The 18181-nt window shown below is 35.9% G+C and overlaps 1 protein-coding gene across 2 annotated transcripts in view; it reads left to right on the plus strand.

The window, feature by feature from the left end:
- Positions 1 to 18181, plus strand: part of GBE1 (1,4-alpha-glucan branching enzyme 1) — a 135068-nt gene that overhangs the window by 103490 nt on the left and 13397 nt on the right. For both annotated transcript variants that reach the window (XM_026700672.2, XM_026700673.2), the window contains exons 13-14: positions 1783 to 1967; positions 2679 to 2809. In XM_026700672.2, coding sequence (XP_026556457.1) covers positions 1783 to 1967; positions 2679 to 2809 — 316 coding nt within the window. The remainder of the gene's footprint in view (positions 1 to 1782; positions 1968 to 2678; positions 2810 to 18181) is intronic.

An 18181-nucleotide genomic window follows, 5' to 3' on the forward strand; every position in this document is an offset into this window, starting at 1 on the left:
GCTGACAACAAACTCACACAAAAATTATCAATAGAAATCAAGTTTAGCAACCCATGGAGGTCTGGATTTGGAATTGCACTCAAAATTAATGTGGAAAAACACACTACAGGCTGATCCAACTTTGATGTAATGTACTTAAAACAAGTCAAAATGAGGCTCAGTAGTGTGTGTGGCCTCCACGTGCCTGTATGACCCCTACAATGCCTGAGCATGCTCCTGATGAGGTGGCGGATGGTCTCCTGAGGGATCTCCTCCCACACCTGGACTAAAGCATCCCCCAACTCCTGGACAGTCTGTGGTGCAACGTGGTGTTGGTGGATGGAGCGAGACATGATGTCCCAGATGTGCTCAGTTGGATTCAGGTCTGGGGAACGGGCAGGCCAGTCCATAGCATCAATGCCTTCATCTTGCCGGAACTGCTGGCGCACTCCAGCCACATGAGGTCTAGCATTGTCTTGCATTAGGAGGAACCCAGGACCAACCACACCAGCATATGGTCTCACAAGGAGTCTGAGGATCTCATCTCGGTACCTAATGGCAGTCAGGCTACCTCTGGCGAGCACATGGAGGGCTGTGCGGCCCCCTAAAGAAATGCCACCCCACACCATTACTGACCCACTGCCAAACTGGTCATGCTGGAGGATGTTGCAGGCAACAGAACGTTCTCCACGGTGTCTCCAGACCATGTCATGTCTGTCACATGTGCTCAGTGTGAACCTGCTTTTATCTGTGAAGAGCACAGGGCACCAGTGGCGAATTTACCAATCTTGGTGTTCTCTGGCAAATGCCAAAAGTCCTGCACAGTGTTGGGCTGTAAGCACAACCCCCACCTGTGGACGTCGGGCCCTCATTCTACCCTCATGGAGTCTGTTTCTGACCTTTTGAGTAGCCACCTGCACATTTGTGGCCCGCTGGAGGTCATTTTGCAGGGCTCTGGCAGTGGTCCTCCTGTCCCTCCTTGCACAAAGGCAGGGGTAGCGGTCCTGATGCTGGGTTGTTACCCTCCTACGGCCTTCTCCACGTCTCCTGATGTACTGGCCTATCTCCTGGTAGCCCCTCCATGCTCTGGACACTACGCTGACAGACACAGCAAACCTTCTTGCCACAGCTCGCATTGATGTGTCATCCTGGATGAGCTGCACTACCCGAGCCACTTGTGTGGGTTGTAGCCTCTGTCTCATGCTACCACTAGAGTGAAAGTACCGCCAGCATTCAAAAGTGACCAAACCATCAGCCAGAAAGCATAGGAACTGAGAAGTGGTCACCACCTTCAGAACCACTCCTTTATTGGGGATGTCTTGATAACTGCCTATGCTTTCCACTGTTGTCTATTCCATTTGCACAACAGCATGTGAAATTGATTGTCAATCAGTGTTACTACCTAAATGGACAGTTTGATTTCACAGAAGTGTGATTGACTTGGAGTTACATTGTGTTGTTTTAAGTGTTCCCTTTATTTTTTTGAGCAGTGTATAATGACAAATAGGTTGCAGTAATAATTTTTAAATTGCTTTCCTAGTCATTGAGTTGTTATAATTTTTAAACAGTACATGGTAATTGAGGAGTAGGAACTTCCTCAATTTGTTTAGTGTCTAGCAACACAACTTTTTACAGTAAGTAAAATATTATAGATAATTTTAAGATTTTAACATTTACATTGAAATAACAGCTTTAAACATTGTTTTAGGGTTTTGTTTTGCAACTGTATTTAAATACATTTTCCAAGGATATTTACCGAAGATCCATTTCTTGTTCCTGTCTTTCCATGTTTTTTTTAAATAGGTAATGAATTTGGACATCCAGAATGGTTAGACTTTCCTAGACAAGGCAATAATGAAAGCTACCATTATGCAAGGAGACAGTTTAATTTATCTGATGATCACCTTCTTCGCTATAGATTCCTAAATGTGTTTGACAGAGATATGAATAAATTGGAAGAAAAATTTGGCTGGCTTGCATCACTTCCGGTAAAGTATATAAAATTTAAAAATGTTATATAGTAGTTTTCAGCAGTTCAGCATTTTAATCAGAAAAAAATTGAATTTTAAAATAATTAAGAAAGTTACTTTATTAATATTGCATATTTGTTTAAGACCCTTTAAAACAAATTATTTGTCTTGATTCTAAAATTTTATATCCAAGATAACATTTTTCCTCAATTTGATTTGTTGGAAAACATGCCTTTAAAAAGTTATATCGAGCTAAATCCATTCATATTTTTCAACAGGTTTATTGATTAAATATGTGAGAATTTCCTTTGCAATAAATACAAGTATGAAATACAAAAATGTTTCACTTTCTGATACATTATTGTATTTTTGTTTCTTGTGATCATCAAGAATCTTGTTAACTTTAAATTAAACCATATGCTTACTTATTTCAGTTAGTAAATGTAACTGAATCTTGTTAACTTTAAATTAAACCATATGCTTACTTATTTCAGTTAGTAAATGTAATGAATGTTTAATTCAATACAAAAATATATTAAACTTAAGTAATATAAATTAATGGCACAATGAAGTGTATTAATGCCTTCTGTTTGCATGAGATGCAGAGAGAAACAAAAAGTTCTTCAAGGACACTCATGGAGATGTTTCCTGGCAAATATTTTTTGTTTCTATGGAGTTTGTGTTCAAATTAAACAGTATATAATGTTACTTTTATATTATTCCTTGCAGGCTTATGTGAGTGAAAAGCATGAATTAAACAAAGTTATTGCTTACGAAAGGGCAAATCTTCTATTTATATTTAATTTTCATCCATCTCAAAGTTATACCGATTATCGAGTAGGTGTAGAAAAACCAGGAAAATATCCTTTTCTCTATAATCTCATTATATTTTGTTTTGTATATTGCAGTGAATGATAATTTATGGAAGAGGATGACATCGTCCTCTGCTGTTTTTACATTTACTTTGGCATACAGATAGGTCTCTTAGTTTTGATAATGAATCCCATAAAATGTTCACATTATTCTAGTATACACTATTCAAAGTGATATTTCTATGGAAGACAAGATAATTGGTCTCAAAGAAAACAGTCAATGACTATTTTTAACATATATGCATGTGTGTATGTATGTATATATGTGTTGTGTGTGTCTATGTGTGTGTAATATATCTGTAAAAGATTAAACGTATACTACAACTTAAATTTATTTTTTATAAAAAATTATTGGATAGTTATAGAACCAAATCTAAATGTAATTCTTAAAAGTGACAAAAACACCTTCATTCTATTTCAAAATATTGTTTAAATCATATATAGCTATAAAATAAAAAAGATATATAGATAATATAAATATGGATATAGATTTCAGCTGAATAGTGCAGTGGTTAGAGGACTGCCTTCAATACAGGTTCAAATCCTAGCTGGTACCTACCTTATCAGGTCTTTGGACAGAGACCCTTTAGATTTCATCTATCTATCTCAAATATAAGAATAACATGAACTAGGAGAATCATGCTGGTTTGGACAGCGTCCAAATTAATAAGATCCACATCAGATATTCAGCTACCAGAATAATCTGACAAAAAAAGTACTACTGGAACAAACCATGAATAAATGAAACAAGACAACCTAGAATTCATCAACCATTGTCCACAGTTTTACCTTATGTTTACAATAAGGTGTCAGATTAGACAGAATTCAAAAAGCAAAAAAGCTGTTTAAAAGGACACAAAGGCACAAAAGTAGCATCTGCTGTTAGTTCCTTGATTAGGCTGTTGCTTACTGCTTGATTGTCTGGCTGAATATCCAGTTCCTTAATTAGGATATTATTTAGCAATAGCACTTGGTCTTACAATATATACCTGCCCATAGTGCTTTATATAGCACTCTCTGGGCAATGTCAGCATATTGCCCCCAACAATCTGGGTCCTCATTTTACCAACCTCTGAAGGATGGAAGACTGAATCAACCTTGAGCACTGTCAGGATTGAACTCCAGGCTGTGGGCAGAATTTGCCTGCAATACTGCATTCTAACTACCATGCCACTAGGTCACCTGCTTATTTATTGCTGGATTGTTTGTCAGTCCTGACGTTAATCCCTGTTTATCTGGATGTAGATTGCTGGTGAGGTTGTGCTCTCTTTCTGTTGTTGCTTTTTATTATCTTTTTGAAAATGTGTAAATGTTGTTTGTGTGCCTGTTGATTGCTAACTAGTCTGCATGTTAAGTTTCCAATAATTATTTCACATTTTTGAATTTAGCTTAGATGATGGCAGTTTTCCAGTTGAAAGTATGGCTGAGTCTGTCTATATATTGTGAAATTAAGGAGTTTTCCTTATATTTTTTGATTGCTAGCTGGTGTTCATTGATGCACTCTACTAGTCTTTGTGGTCTACTATCCAAGTACCAACCAGAGCCAATCCTATCTATTTTCTGAACCAAAAGAATGTCAGTCAAGTGCTCCCATTGATTTTGATTTTACTGCTTATTTCTTTCATTAATTATAACAAAGAGAATTCCATTATTATTGGATTTGTAACTTCCAGGCCAGCTCTATGAAAGCCTATGTTGAAATGAACTGTAAAATAGCAGTAGTGCATAGACTTATATACTACTTCATAGTGCTTTTACAGCCCTCTCTAAGCAGTTTACAGAGTCAGCCTATTGCTCCCAACAATCTGGGTCCTCATTTTCCCACCTCAGAAGGATGGAAGGCTGAGTCAACCTTGAGCCAGTGAGAACTGAACAGCCATCAGTGGTCAGCAGAAGTAGCCTGCAGTACCGCATTATAGCCACTGCACCACCACAGCTCTATATGAATACATAGGAACATGCATCGAGGGTGCTTGTACTGGTAGTCCTCAGCTTACAACCATTCATTTAGTGATCTTTGAAGTTACAAACAGCACTGAAAAAAGTGAGTTATGATTGTTTTTCATACTTACAACCATTGCAGCACCCCCACAATCGTGTATTCAAAATTCAGATGCTTGGCAACTGGCATGTATTTATGATGGTTGCAGTGTCCTGGGGTCATGTGATCACCTTTTGCAACCTTTTGACAAGCAAAGTCACTGGGAAAACAAGATTCACTTACAACTGTGCTACTAACTTAACTGCAGTGTTTCACTTATAAATGGTGGCAAGAAAGATTGTAAAATGGAGCAAAATTCACTTAGCTGTCTCGCTTAGCAACATAAATTTTGGGCTCAATTGTGGTCATAAGTCTAGGACTACTTGTATGCATACATACCAATACTCAGAAAATTGGCTTAGTGCTAGTAGTATTTACATTTGCACAATACCTAGTCTCAACACTATTAGCAGCATGTATGAATATTATTTGTGTGGATATATATTTGTCTGTATATATTTTTCTGTATGCGTGAGCTTAAATGGACTCCAGAAGATGGTAGAGGACAGGAAGGCCTGGAGGAATGTTGTCCATGGGGTTGCAATGGGTTGTGCACAACTTCACAACTAACAACAACAATATATATTTTTAGTTGGAGTCAATTTCTGCAGAGCTTGTCCTCTATGTTAGGATAGAATGTACAATAGCTTTCAGTCTTGAGACAGGCAGTTGTAATTTTGCATTTTCCCAGCACTTCGTCTACATCACCAAAGTTAATTGAACTAATGGCAATTTTACATTATTATTTATGCTGCTGCATTGACTAAACTGGAAAATTAGGAAAAATAAACTATTATAAATGTTTATAAAACTAGTATTATAAAACTAATAAAAGTCTAATCTTGTGCTCAGGAAAGCCCATAATTACTGAAGTAATTTCAATAAAAATAGCAATGTTGTTCCATATCACTCTAGAATGAATGCCTTGTTTCAAACAGCCTCTGAATATATAAATTTTGTTTTGGAAAATTGGAAAAGCTGTTTCAAGCTTAGAACATTTCAAAGTCAGAATAATTTTAGACCTGTTTTGTTCCATGCCTTACTGGCTTCAGCATGAAGAGGATCTTTATTTCCATCCATGACTACTTCAAACAATTTTATTGTGTTGTAGAAGTAGTCATTCTATGATTTCTAAGTTAGAGGGAATATAAATATTCCAGGAAGTATTACATGTGCTTCCAGGTTCTGCTTATGGTCACCGAAACACAGCCCTTGTGAACAGACACAGTCAAACCCTTTCAATCAAACATTGAGGCACAACTAGTTGTGTGGGATACATGGAGTCCTAATAAATTTAAAGTAACAGCAACACTTTACTGTTATAAAATGCATTTGTCCTTTCTCTCTGTCACCCACACATACTGTCACCCACGTGCATGACCTTCTCAACTGTGCTGCTGGGTACCAGCCAGAGAGATGGAAATTGCCAAGTCTAAAACCAAAGGGGGCTCAAAGAATAGGTGGGATTAAGGAATCCCTTTGACCTTCAAAGTTCTTGTGTTGTTGTTTCACAACACTGGCAGTTACACTTGCCTTGTTGATTTTCAAGTCTTGTAGCTATTGATGGGATTTAGGAAGGAGTTTCCCATGTGGTCAGGCCCAACTTCTTTTGTCTGGTTCATGTAAAAAAAATTTCATTTGTTTCCTTAGCTACTTGGTTCCTTCTTAACTACCTCCTCTAAGGGACGTTTTAGACAAAATTCCTGGCTTTTGTTTACTCTCCTTATGTGCCAGCTTTATTTTTTAGGTATGGCAGCTTCAGTTGGGTCTCACAGAAACAAATACATAGCAGTAGTAGCCAAGGGCAAATAAACTCAAGGTAAACATGTTGGAGATCTATGATAATTGGTGGAAATATCGTCCAAAGTTAATGATACCACCTATCGCAAATATAAAACTTAAATTCTTGTTCTTAAGTTTTCCACCCATTAATGCATACCCTATAAATCAAATTTTAAAAGAGTATTTATTGGGAAATGTGGGCACTGGAAGTATGATGACATTGTGAAACAAATATTTTAAAAAATCCAGAGGAAAGATCCCTTCCTATCAGTTACAAATAAACAACATAAATGTCATGTTCATATAGATTGTTCTGACCAAGGTTTCCGAAACTGTAATTACGCACACGCTTATTTTAAAAACAAGTCTTGTTTTATTACAATGCTGGGAATTATTTTCATTCCCAGCTGGTAATGAATCTCAAACAGTGCCTTGAGATAAGCACCCACCTTTCTTTCCTGTGAAGTGCTGCCAATAACAGAAGTGTCAAATAAACAAGAACAAAACCAACCGAAGTACAAAGAGCTTCAAGACTGAATCTGAACAGAATGAATGACTTTGTTTCTTGCAAAGGTTTCATCATCTTTGCCTATCCTTTATACCTTATGGGAGGGACAATCACTTCCCAACCTTACTCTCAAATCGCCCCTTTTGTTTCAACTGCTCTCACCTTCTAGCTGCTCTGCGCACATGTGCACTAGGAACAGGCTCCCCTGGGTCCTCTGCCTCACTGCCAGGCTCCGGAGGCAGCACCCCACTCCCAGTTGGTCCTGGTCCCATCTCTGCATCGGATGCAGGACCCTCTGAGTCCACTCCAGACTCCCTGATTGGTCCCTGTTTTTCCCCACTGTCCAATTCCGTTGCTGTCTGTTTAGGCTGCCGGCGAACCACAGCATAGATCTTAAAGTAAGTTTTATTATCTGTGGAGACTGTTAGCCTAGACCTGTATGAGAATGATTTAATTGAGATGAACTGAGTATTGGGAATGGATAGCTAATATCTTTTCTCTCTAGTTTCAACACACACATGTATGTCTCATAAACAACAAATGGACCTTTAAAAAAAAAGCTTATGTGGACAGCAATGGAGGATAAAACATAGAACATGGAGTAATAGGGTTGGAAGGGACCTTGGAAGTCTTCTAATCTAAGTCCCTGTCCAAGCAGAAGTCTCTATACTATTCTGGACTAACTCTGTTCTTGAAAAACTGCAGTAATGGTGCACCCACATCTTTCAGAGGTAAGGCATTCCACTGATTAATTGTTCTCATGGTCAGGAATTTTCTTCTTAATTCTAGGTTGAATATTTTAAGGAATTTATAAATATTTTAAGATATTACTGGAACACAGTAAAGTGCTACTGTCTGCCTGGGGCAAAGGAAAGGTAGAAAGCACTAAAAGGACTCAATAATTAGGACTAGAAAAGAAAGATACATATGGTTTATGTAATTGGTAACCCATTTATAGTGTCCCGAAGTGCCTTGACAAATCAACATCAAAAAGAATGTAGTTCAGTATGATTCTATCTCATTTATATACATCACACTGTGGTGTTTACATTGGTTGATAATTCAGAAGAATACCCTGTAATGTGTAAATAAGTTATTCATTGACTACTAAGTAGACTTTTATTTTATCCTAATATGTGTAAAGATGCAGTACACTTAGATTTTCATATTATATATAAGGCATGAAAACAATTTTAACAGGTTGAGCAAAGATGTACTAATGCAGATTCATACAAGAATGGAGGAATATGTCAGTTCAATAGCAATGTAAATAATGGTTGATATGCCCTGAAATCTTGGGAAGATTAACATCAACATTCAGATAACATCCATCTTTTAAAAATCAAATTAAAGTTCCCTTACATTTGTAAGATGCACCTAGAGCTTCTAATGAGCAAACAAAGTCACTTGGAATGAATCACTGGAGACTGATTGCCCAAGGCAAAATTGTCTCTTTGAGTTTCTTGCTTGTTTATGCTTTGAAGTGCACTTATGTAAGTGTCCTTAGTTATTAGAATTCAGTCTTTACATAAAATGAAGACAAATAATTTAACTTGAGATCACAAAATGCCAACTTTCATCAAAATGCTTAATCTGTTACAGTTAATACTATTAAAATATGAACATTTTTGCAGTATTATTCAAATACCCTTTTTAATAGGAAGATTATTTTTGATAGTAGATTGTACACTGATTATTAGTTTGTAATTACTTATGTACAATCACAAGTATTTAACTATACAAATATAAGAGAAAGCTTGGGATTTTCTGAAAATGTAATGTTTGCGTACTTTCTTTGAACAATGTTTTCATCTCTTCCTCCTTCTCATAATTCAATATATTTGTTTCTTCAGAAAACCCATTAAATATTCTAGGCTCCTGTGGCTGGCATCAATATAAAGCTGAGGCTACTTCAAATAAATCTCTTCAATATATACACATTGATAGAGATATAATTGCAAGCCAAATATTTTATACTTCTTTGCATATTACTGTAGTATCAGTCAATATTATTGTTATATCAGCCAAAGACCAATTTTCCATTATCTTTGTTACAAAACTCTCAATGTTTTATACTTGCAAAGGTGATAGAATATAGATAAAAACTGGGAGCTACCTGAGAAATCCTTAAATTATTTATCCTCAGTTTCATGGAGGAAAAGGAAATGGATATAAATAAAATAAAATTGATTAAATTCATGTAGGGTTTTTGGGGGGGTTCAGTTTTTTGTTTGCCACAATCAGTTCAGTCTTTCTTTAAAAACAGAATAATAAAATGTTTTTCTTCAACTTCCTTTAAACTATCCAGGAAAGGTTTCTATAGAAGAAAAAAGGTAACTATTTTTTCCCAGAAATTAAGTAGCAGTCTAGGGAGAAAACACTAGAGTAATTATATTTTTTTCTACATATATCAGTAACTAAATATATACATGTATGCATGCTAGTTATGATTTTATCTTTTTTTTTTTTTGTAAATTTTATTAGAATTTTCACAAAGAGAAAAAAAATACAAATAAAACATCTTTTTTGAAAGCAGCATTTCTTCGGGTTACATTTCTTCGTACAGACACAAATTCAGGTTCATGCTCATTTTTATATTCTATTCCATATCTTATTACTATTTTACATTTTCTGCATAGCTTCTCCCCTCTTTTAATTTTCTCAATTTTATTTTAATTATCTCATCTCAATTCAAATCATTGTATTTATATTTTTTGTCTGTCCTGTTTCAATTATCTATTATCTTTTCTCATTAAACAAAATTTATCCTGTAGTTACTGATTAGAGTATGACGCCTTTATATCTTTTCCCTAAAGTTGTAACATTCAATATAATACAAAACTTCCATTCGGATTCTGCTTGGTACATTCTTAAAATACACACTGTATTCTTAAAAAAAGAAAAAACTTATAAATGTATATAATTAAAACAACATTCCATTCCAATTCAGTTCTATCATTAATATTAATATTCATTAAAGTCTTATAAACTTTCCATAGTTAATTCCCCCCCCCTTCACTTATATTTTATAAAACATTGACTAATTAAAATGTTCCCGTTCCTTCCTAATTCAATTTTCTCATGTATTTTATTTCACTTATTTTATTCACAAACATTTCACTAAATTACACTATTTTATCCCTCAGTTTAATCATATGTTGTTTCCAATTTTCTAAAGTTATTTCTATTACTAATATAACAATACAATCTTATGTACCTTTACAGAATCCCTTTTTCAGTTAGATTTTCACCCATTATCTCTAAATAGGTCCTGTTTCTCTATATCTTACTCCGGTCCTTTGTAACTTCTTTTCCTTTCCTTCTTCCCTCTCTTCTTCTCTCTCCCCCTTTTACCCCCTTGGCTCTCTACCTCTATTTCTCTCTTCTGTATTCCCCTTTTCTGTTGTTTTCCAGTATTATACTTATTTTTTGAATTATTTTTCTTTTCTTTGGTTGTTTTTTTAAGTCCTGAATTCTCCATTCTCTTTCCCCCCTTTCCTTTTCTACCCCACATAGAATTACTTGTTCATTAAAGATGGCTTCTTCTTTGTCCCAGTCTTCTTGTTTTGCAGTCTTTTCTTGTTGTTTCTCATAGTTCCAAATCTCCATTTCTAAGAATTGAAAAATAAAGCCAAAAGAACCCTTCCCTTTTTGTGCATCTTCTTTGTACTTTTTAAGTTCCATTTTCAATTCATCCAGAAGTGGTTCCATTGTATAAATTTTTAAACAACCACCCGATTGATTTTAGTCATTCAAATATAATAACCAAAAATCCCAAAATCACCAAATAATCCAAATACACGCAAGCTGGTTTTTTTTGCTCTTTTTTTTTCACGTTCTCTTCCTGGGGTTACTATTTAGTTGCAAAGTTTCAGTTAAAATGTATTTTTTAGAAGTCTTGTTGAAGTTTTACTGTAGATTCTTTTTAATTCCAGGCAGTCTCCTCCCTCTTCCAGATCCTGCCCTTATTCTTTTTCTCTCCCTTTCTGCTTATGAAAAAGAAAGTTTTTAATGTCCAAAAATCTTTATTATCCCTTTGGCATTTTGTTTTATTTTCAGCTTAATTGCCTATTGATGTCAAAGCGGATTTTTCCAATTTCTTATTTAAGTCTCTTAGTTGTCAGTATAGGGAAGGAGAGAGAAGAAGAAGAAAAAGCCAAACCTTTCCCTTTTCACTTTCTTTTGCTGCTTCCGACTCTTCTTTGGGCGCGATGTTATTTTTTGTAAGTTTAAATTCCAGGGTACCTTGGTTGTTGCTTTTACAATTTAACCCGGTCAGCCAAAACTTTTACTTCTTATCTTCCTCCTGCACGTTCTTTTCCGGTCGAGCTCTTCTTTGTGGTGGCCGCTGCTTCTTTCTGACCACCGCTGCTACCACCTTCAGGAAAGGGAGTAATGGCCAGCTGAGGAGGAGAGATGCGGCTCTCCTCGACCCTGCTGGCGGTCTCCCCCCTCATCACCACCTCTATGGGGTGGCTTAGCCCCAAAACCAGCCAGCTCGGGGTGCTCCAGCAGCGAGCCCAAACAAAAACCGTGCACGATCGCGGATTTCTGTCTGTCGCTGAAGCCCTTCAAACTGGAAGTCCACTAGTTATGATTGTTCATATATTGATATGTTGAACATATATTGATATGTTCATATATTGAAGCCTAACTTTTGTCTTCTTTTCAAAACTTTTTCAGAAGAAGCTAATTTTAATTTTAATTTAATGTTTTAATTTAACTTAGTTAAGAAAAAATATTTTTAAATCTAAAATTTAATTTGAATTTACAGTCACAGACCAGCAATAAAAGCATTAACCCAGTAGCTATGATAAAAGTTTTTTTACCCTCTCATATAATTTGTAAAATGAAAATATCAGGCTGGCACTTAGTTGTTTACTGAAGCAAACTCAACTACACTTGGTTCACTGAATAACAATAATTTTCCTGTATCTAGAAAGTTAATGGCTGAGTGTATCATTGTATCATGTTCAGTTGTATATTCTTGGTATTAAGCCATTTCATGTATTGTGTTACAGGTAGTTTGGCTTAGAAAATAAGACTACTTTATCTGTAATAGACAAGAGCAATTGCTTTTTAAATACTCTGATAAATGTTTATATAAAACAGTCCATAAAGTATATGGAAACTAGTTTGTTTTTCACAAAATCCTTGATAAATGCTATTGCTTTTGCAATAATCCTCAGAATTTCTCAAATAATCATGCGACATCATGATCTTCATGAATAATTATTACTCGTGAATATAATTATTTGTATATGAGAAGCTGATTTCATGTTCAATTTGTTCAGAAATATACTGAAAACATAATAATTAAGTGTGAAATATGATAAATAATGTCAGATTCTCACTTTAGTATCACTCAGTATTAAGGGTCATTGGTTCTGCTATTTTGGTACTGAACACAATACAGATAACACATTAGTTTCCAAACTGATCCCCATTAATGTTCCTTTTGTTGCTTGAGCTAAAGTAAGAGATTTAAATAGCCCAAGTTAAGGATTTTTTTTCTTTAACTGATACTGCACTTGTCATTCAGGAGTTCAGGAAAGTAATATACAACAGTATATTTTGCAGTTTGCTTCTCAACAACGACTTTGTCAGGTAGGTTATATTGAGAAAGGGGGACATTTCCAACTAAACATTCATGGTTATATATTTTCATTTCAAAATTCTCTTGATTATTTTTTCCCAAGTTCATTAAATATGCTGAGAAATAGTGAAGGTACAAATAGTATAGAGTGATCACTGCTTTCTCAGTTATTATTTTCATATATATATATTTCTTAAGTTTTCGCGGGTACTTACATGTATGGCATTCAGCTTTGTTCAGGTATTTTCCCACGTCATTGTAGTTGTGCTTTTAAAATTGTAGCAATGTTTCGGCAGAATCTCATCTGCCATCATCAGACACTATACAGAAGCCTGATGATGGCAGATGAGATTCTGCCGAAACGTTGCTACAACTTTAAAAGCACAACTACAATGACGTGGGAAAATACCACAGATGTGAGCCAGGAGGATGAGAGATTGTCGGAGAGACAGTCCTCTCCAGAACCTTTGACTTCGTTCATGCCAGCAGCTGATCCACAAAATGAGCCAGAGGTTTCTAGTGGGGAGGGAACTGACGGATGTTGGCTTGACGCTAGAACTAGGAGAAGATTGAATCTCAATCACAATATGAAAGGAAGCGTCAAGCCAGACATTGGTTAGAGAGATTGACACGCCCATCCAGCGGATTTAAGGAGGCGTGCTGACTCTCAGATCTTTGCTTGGAGCAAAGTGCTTTGTGGATTCGAAAGGATACGTTTGAAGCAGCCGTTGTGATTTATGAACAATTCTGAATTGCCAGACAGATTCCGGGAAGACTGCCAAGGACTGGAAAACAGTACAGCTAACTCTTTTGAGTCTGGTTTTGTTCTTGTTTGAATATTTTGAACTCTGGAACTTTGTATTCTCACCTGTGGATACAGGTGAGACATAACATACATATACATATACATACATACATACATACATACATATATATATATGAATCTGATGATGATGAATCTGATGATGATGAATGAGACTTCATCGAAACGTTGCCTAGATACTTTGAATCTTACGCGGGAGAAAACCCGAACAACCAAAGATAGATAGATAGATAGATAGATATAGATATAGATATAGATATAGATATAGATAGATATAGATATAGATAGATATATATATGTGTGTGTATATATATATATATATATATATATATATATATTTGTTTTCTGAGGTTCTCATGGTATTTATATGTGGATCTTTGGTTGTTCGGGTTTTCTCCGCGTAAGATTCAAGTATCTAGGCAACGTTTCGATGAAGTCTCATTCATCATCTTCAGGCTTCTGTCTCCGGCTCTGTGCTTCTCAGAGTAATGTGAGATTGCAGCTGCTTCCTCCTTTTAACTGCCAGTGGGGTGGGACTTGATTGGGTGGGGGCTTGGCTGTGTTCTGATTGGGTGGGGTGTGTTCTCATTGGTAGGGGTTTGGCTGTGTTCTGATTGGTTGGGGGTTAGCCGTGTTCTGATTGGTTGGAGGCGTGTTCTGTTCAGGTGGGGGCTTGGTTGTGCTCAGGTTAGTCTTAGTTGCTGGGGGATTTGAGCTGGTGAGTTGTGATCTTGCTGTTTGGCTTCGAGTTCGTGGTCCTTCTGTATCTTCATAGTGGGTGTCGGTTTGCTTCATGTATGGCTCGGAGGGGTTTGAAGTGGGTAGTGATGCAGCTGCCGTGCAGCTTCTGGTCCATGGTCATGTCTCATCTTCTGAGTGGGTGGGAGTCTGTTTTCTACATGGAAGTGTGGTGGTGGCATCTTGTGTGGCTCTCATGGGTGTAGCCGGAGACAGAAGCCTGAAGATGATGAATGAGACTTCATCGAAACGTTGCCTAGATACTTCGAATCTTACGCGGGAGAAAACCCGAACAACCAAAGATCCACACACACACACACACACACACACACACACACACACACACACACACACACACATATATATATATATATATATATATATATATATATATATATATATATATATATATATATATATAAATAAAATTTGGAAAACTAGAACACTTGCTCAGTAAATTTAAATGTAAAATTACAGATTTTTTGTAGCAATAACAAATGATAAAATCAAGCATATATTTAGAATTTAAATAGGAACAGGCATTAGTCTTACATTCATAAACCACAATGAGATAGACAATGTGTTTATTGGTACTGTATTGAAAAAGCCATCAAAAATAAAATCACACCTGTAGGTTCCTGTGAGGTTTATGATAATGTAATTAAGGATCATTTTAAATATGCTATATGTAGACTTTTTCACTGTTCTAGTTCAGGCTTTAGGAGACTGAAATTTTAGTCAAAGGCAATGGAAATAGGATTTAAAAACTACCTTAAGATGTATTTATTTTGTTATTTATTTGTTTAGTTTCTGTAGCTTCCCATCTCAACCAACTGACTGATGGCTTGTACATTATCTTTGGAGGATAACTGTATTAATGTGTATATTAATGTGTACTTGTGTGATAGATTAACTGATGGCCTAGATTCTAAAACAAAGAATGGAATTGTCCTCTGCATTTCAATGTCTAGGATTATTAGTCTTATACAGTCAAAATTAACTTCCCTAGGAAAACATCCTACACATCTGCATATGTGATGGCTTCTGCGTTTGGATTATGGCATGTTGCCCCTTTCACAAAATGACATTTTACTTTGCACAGTGGCATTTTAAAGCCTAGATACCTGACTGTGGAATAATTTGAAATAGGTGAAACAGTACGTCAACACACAGTGAAAATGGTGCAGATTTGTTATATGTCTGTATATGTTAATATAGGTGCAGAGAGGCAGTAGAAAATCTTTTGATTAATGTCAGTGTTCAATCTGTGACAAGATTTTCCTTATATGGCATAAGAAAGGGTGGCTACCATGATTCCTTCTTTTCTTAGTGGTGTCACAGCAAGAACTGCAGAGCCTTAGTGCTATAACAGAGAGCAATTGATACTATAACAGGGGGGTGGGGTGTTGTTTGATCCTTTCTTTCTTTCTTTTTATTGAAAAAATTACATAATACAAAAAATATAGCACGCTCAAATCAAAAGCAAAGAAGAAAAAAAGAGAATAAACATTAGTCTATATTCCCCAAATTTCTAAAGAAAGTTTTATATATGGATTTGAAATAGCAGATACTAATTTCTTAATGTCAGTAAGGTACAGAATCTCCCTTATGAATAGGGAATATTGTGCTAAATTAATTTGTACCCACTGAACATAATTTGAATTCTTAATTATATGAACTAATTGTCTTAGTTACAAAGGCATGAAAAGGCTGTTTCAAATTTGGTATGCCATTATGCAGTTTTCATAATAACGTAACTTGCTTGATCATAGGATTCTTCTTAATAGCTTTATGTAAATGAAGACAATATTTTTTGATGTATACAGCCTACTAAAAGCCAATGGAACTGGGAGGGTTTGAAGCAAAAAAAAAAAAGGAAGAATGATTATTTTCATGTACTGTAATTAAACTGACTCTAAGCAGTATATGTATACTCCATAAGTTGAATAAGGATCAAAGATACATAGTAAATAAGACAGATAAGATAACTTTTATTGTCATATTTTTCTGTGAGTATACTGGCACACATTAAAATGAAATTCTGTTGCTTGCTCTCAATACACACACACACACACACACACACACACACGCGCGCGCGTGTGTGTGTGTGTGTGTGTGTACATTTAAAAGTTTATGGAACAAAGCTGTGACTGAATCTAGACCAGTGGTTCCCAGTGTGGGCCCCAAGCCTCACGGGGGCAATTTGATTTTTAATGGCAATTCAAAAATGAGCTATTAACTGCATTTTTGAAAGCCTGCTCATTGTTCTTATATATTTGTGATGAAACAGTTGTGTTTCATTTACCTATTGTTGTCTTTGTTAAAGGGCATTTCCTAGGGCCTGGTCTGAAAAGGATAACAGCTTAGGGGGGAAGGAGCAACTGCCAGCCAATCAGATGTGTTCCCACTAAGGATCATGACAGAGTCTCGCTCTTTCCTGTGGGCTTTGCTGCTGGGTGGTGGCAGAGAGAGCTGCTCTGTGGGGAGACAAAGTGGATGGCTGCTGTGGGAAGCCCAGTAATGAGGATACAGAACCAGGACCCAAATTTAAGTAAGAAATTGTTAGATTTACAGTTAATCTTAGTCTATGTTTGCCCAGGCTGTGTTTTACAAGACTTTTCCTCTCAGAGCTATCTGGGGCTGGGCCACAAACGTTTAGGGCTTGCCAGGCCTGTGTAATTTACCTCCACCTACTGAACTACAAAAGCATTTCCCCACTAAGCTGCAGGTTCAAATACCCAAATTCAACCTACTTTGCAAGAAAACTACTGTTACCGTTCCCATCTTTATATTTAGATGAATGTGGCTTTAGTGCTGTAAGTAATTTGCTACTGAAGAAAAGAAATCGACTGGATTTTACTGAATGAGGAGCCTTGGGAATGAAGCTGACTAAACTGGAGTCTAATATAAAATCTTTCTGCAGCAGACATCAAGCACAAGGATCTCATTAACTTAATTAGACTAAACTGCAATCCTACAACATTTTCCCAGAAGTAAGCCTAATTGAAGACAATGGTACTTACTTCTGAGTAGACATGCATAGGATTGGGTTGTAAATATGATCTTGAGGTGAACTCAAATTGTATTTTGAATTTGTTAGAATTTTTTTTTTAATATGCATAGTAATTAATATGATCAAAGTATTATAGAAAAAGCTTTCATTAAAATTATTTTATATTTATGCATGTCAGTTCTCTATTATATGTTTTGAAACTTTATTTTTTGTTTTTTTTCATATTCCTTCATACTATTATTTTTTTAAGTTCCTCAGTACTTCTACTGTCTTTTGTTCTTTTATTTTTCTCTTTCATGGATGCCATGTTCTTTTGAACCTTGTTTAAACCAAGTTAATGGCCTTTTAGGCTTCCTCTGTGTAAGTAAGAATTCACTTTTTGAATAGTAAGAATTATATATCACTGGGGGGGTATTTCAGAGATGCTTAGGTGGGGCATGGCCCAAAAAAGGTTGGGATCCATTGATCTAGATGGTCTACTTCAAATACAACAAAGCCTCCTCCCAGAAGATAACAAGGAAAACCGCTTATGGAGAGGATGTGTAGTATCCCTGACAATACTGTGGACCCTGATCATTAGTAATAATTAAGGGAATATAGTCTAAGGAAATACTCATCAAGCATAAACTTGTAAAGCTGGCAAATCTCACGCATAAGCAGGTCATAATTTGGATCAGCTATATTTTTTAGATTATTTTCAAGGGCACTTCAATGTAGACTTTTCTGCAATAATTCAAACAATAAATGACTAAGGCATAAATGATCATCCACAGAACTTCTTGATCCAGGAATAGCCATATCTGGTACATGAGATATAGAAGTCATCTAACTATGAGGAAGACCTTCAAGTCCAAAAGGA

This window comes from Pseudonaja textilis, chromosome 7 (genome assembly GCF_049901715.1).
Source record: "Pseudonaja textilis isolate UNSWEBS1 chromosome 7, rPseTex1.2, whole genome shotgun sequence".
Lineage (NCBI taxonomy): Eukaryota > Metazoa > Chordata > Lepidosauria > Squamata > Elapidae > Pseudonaja > Pseudonaja textilis.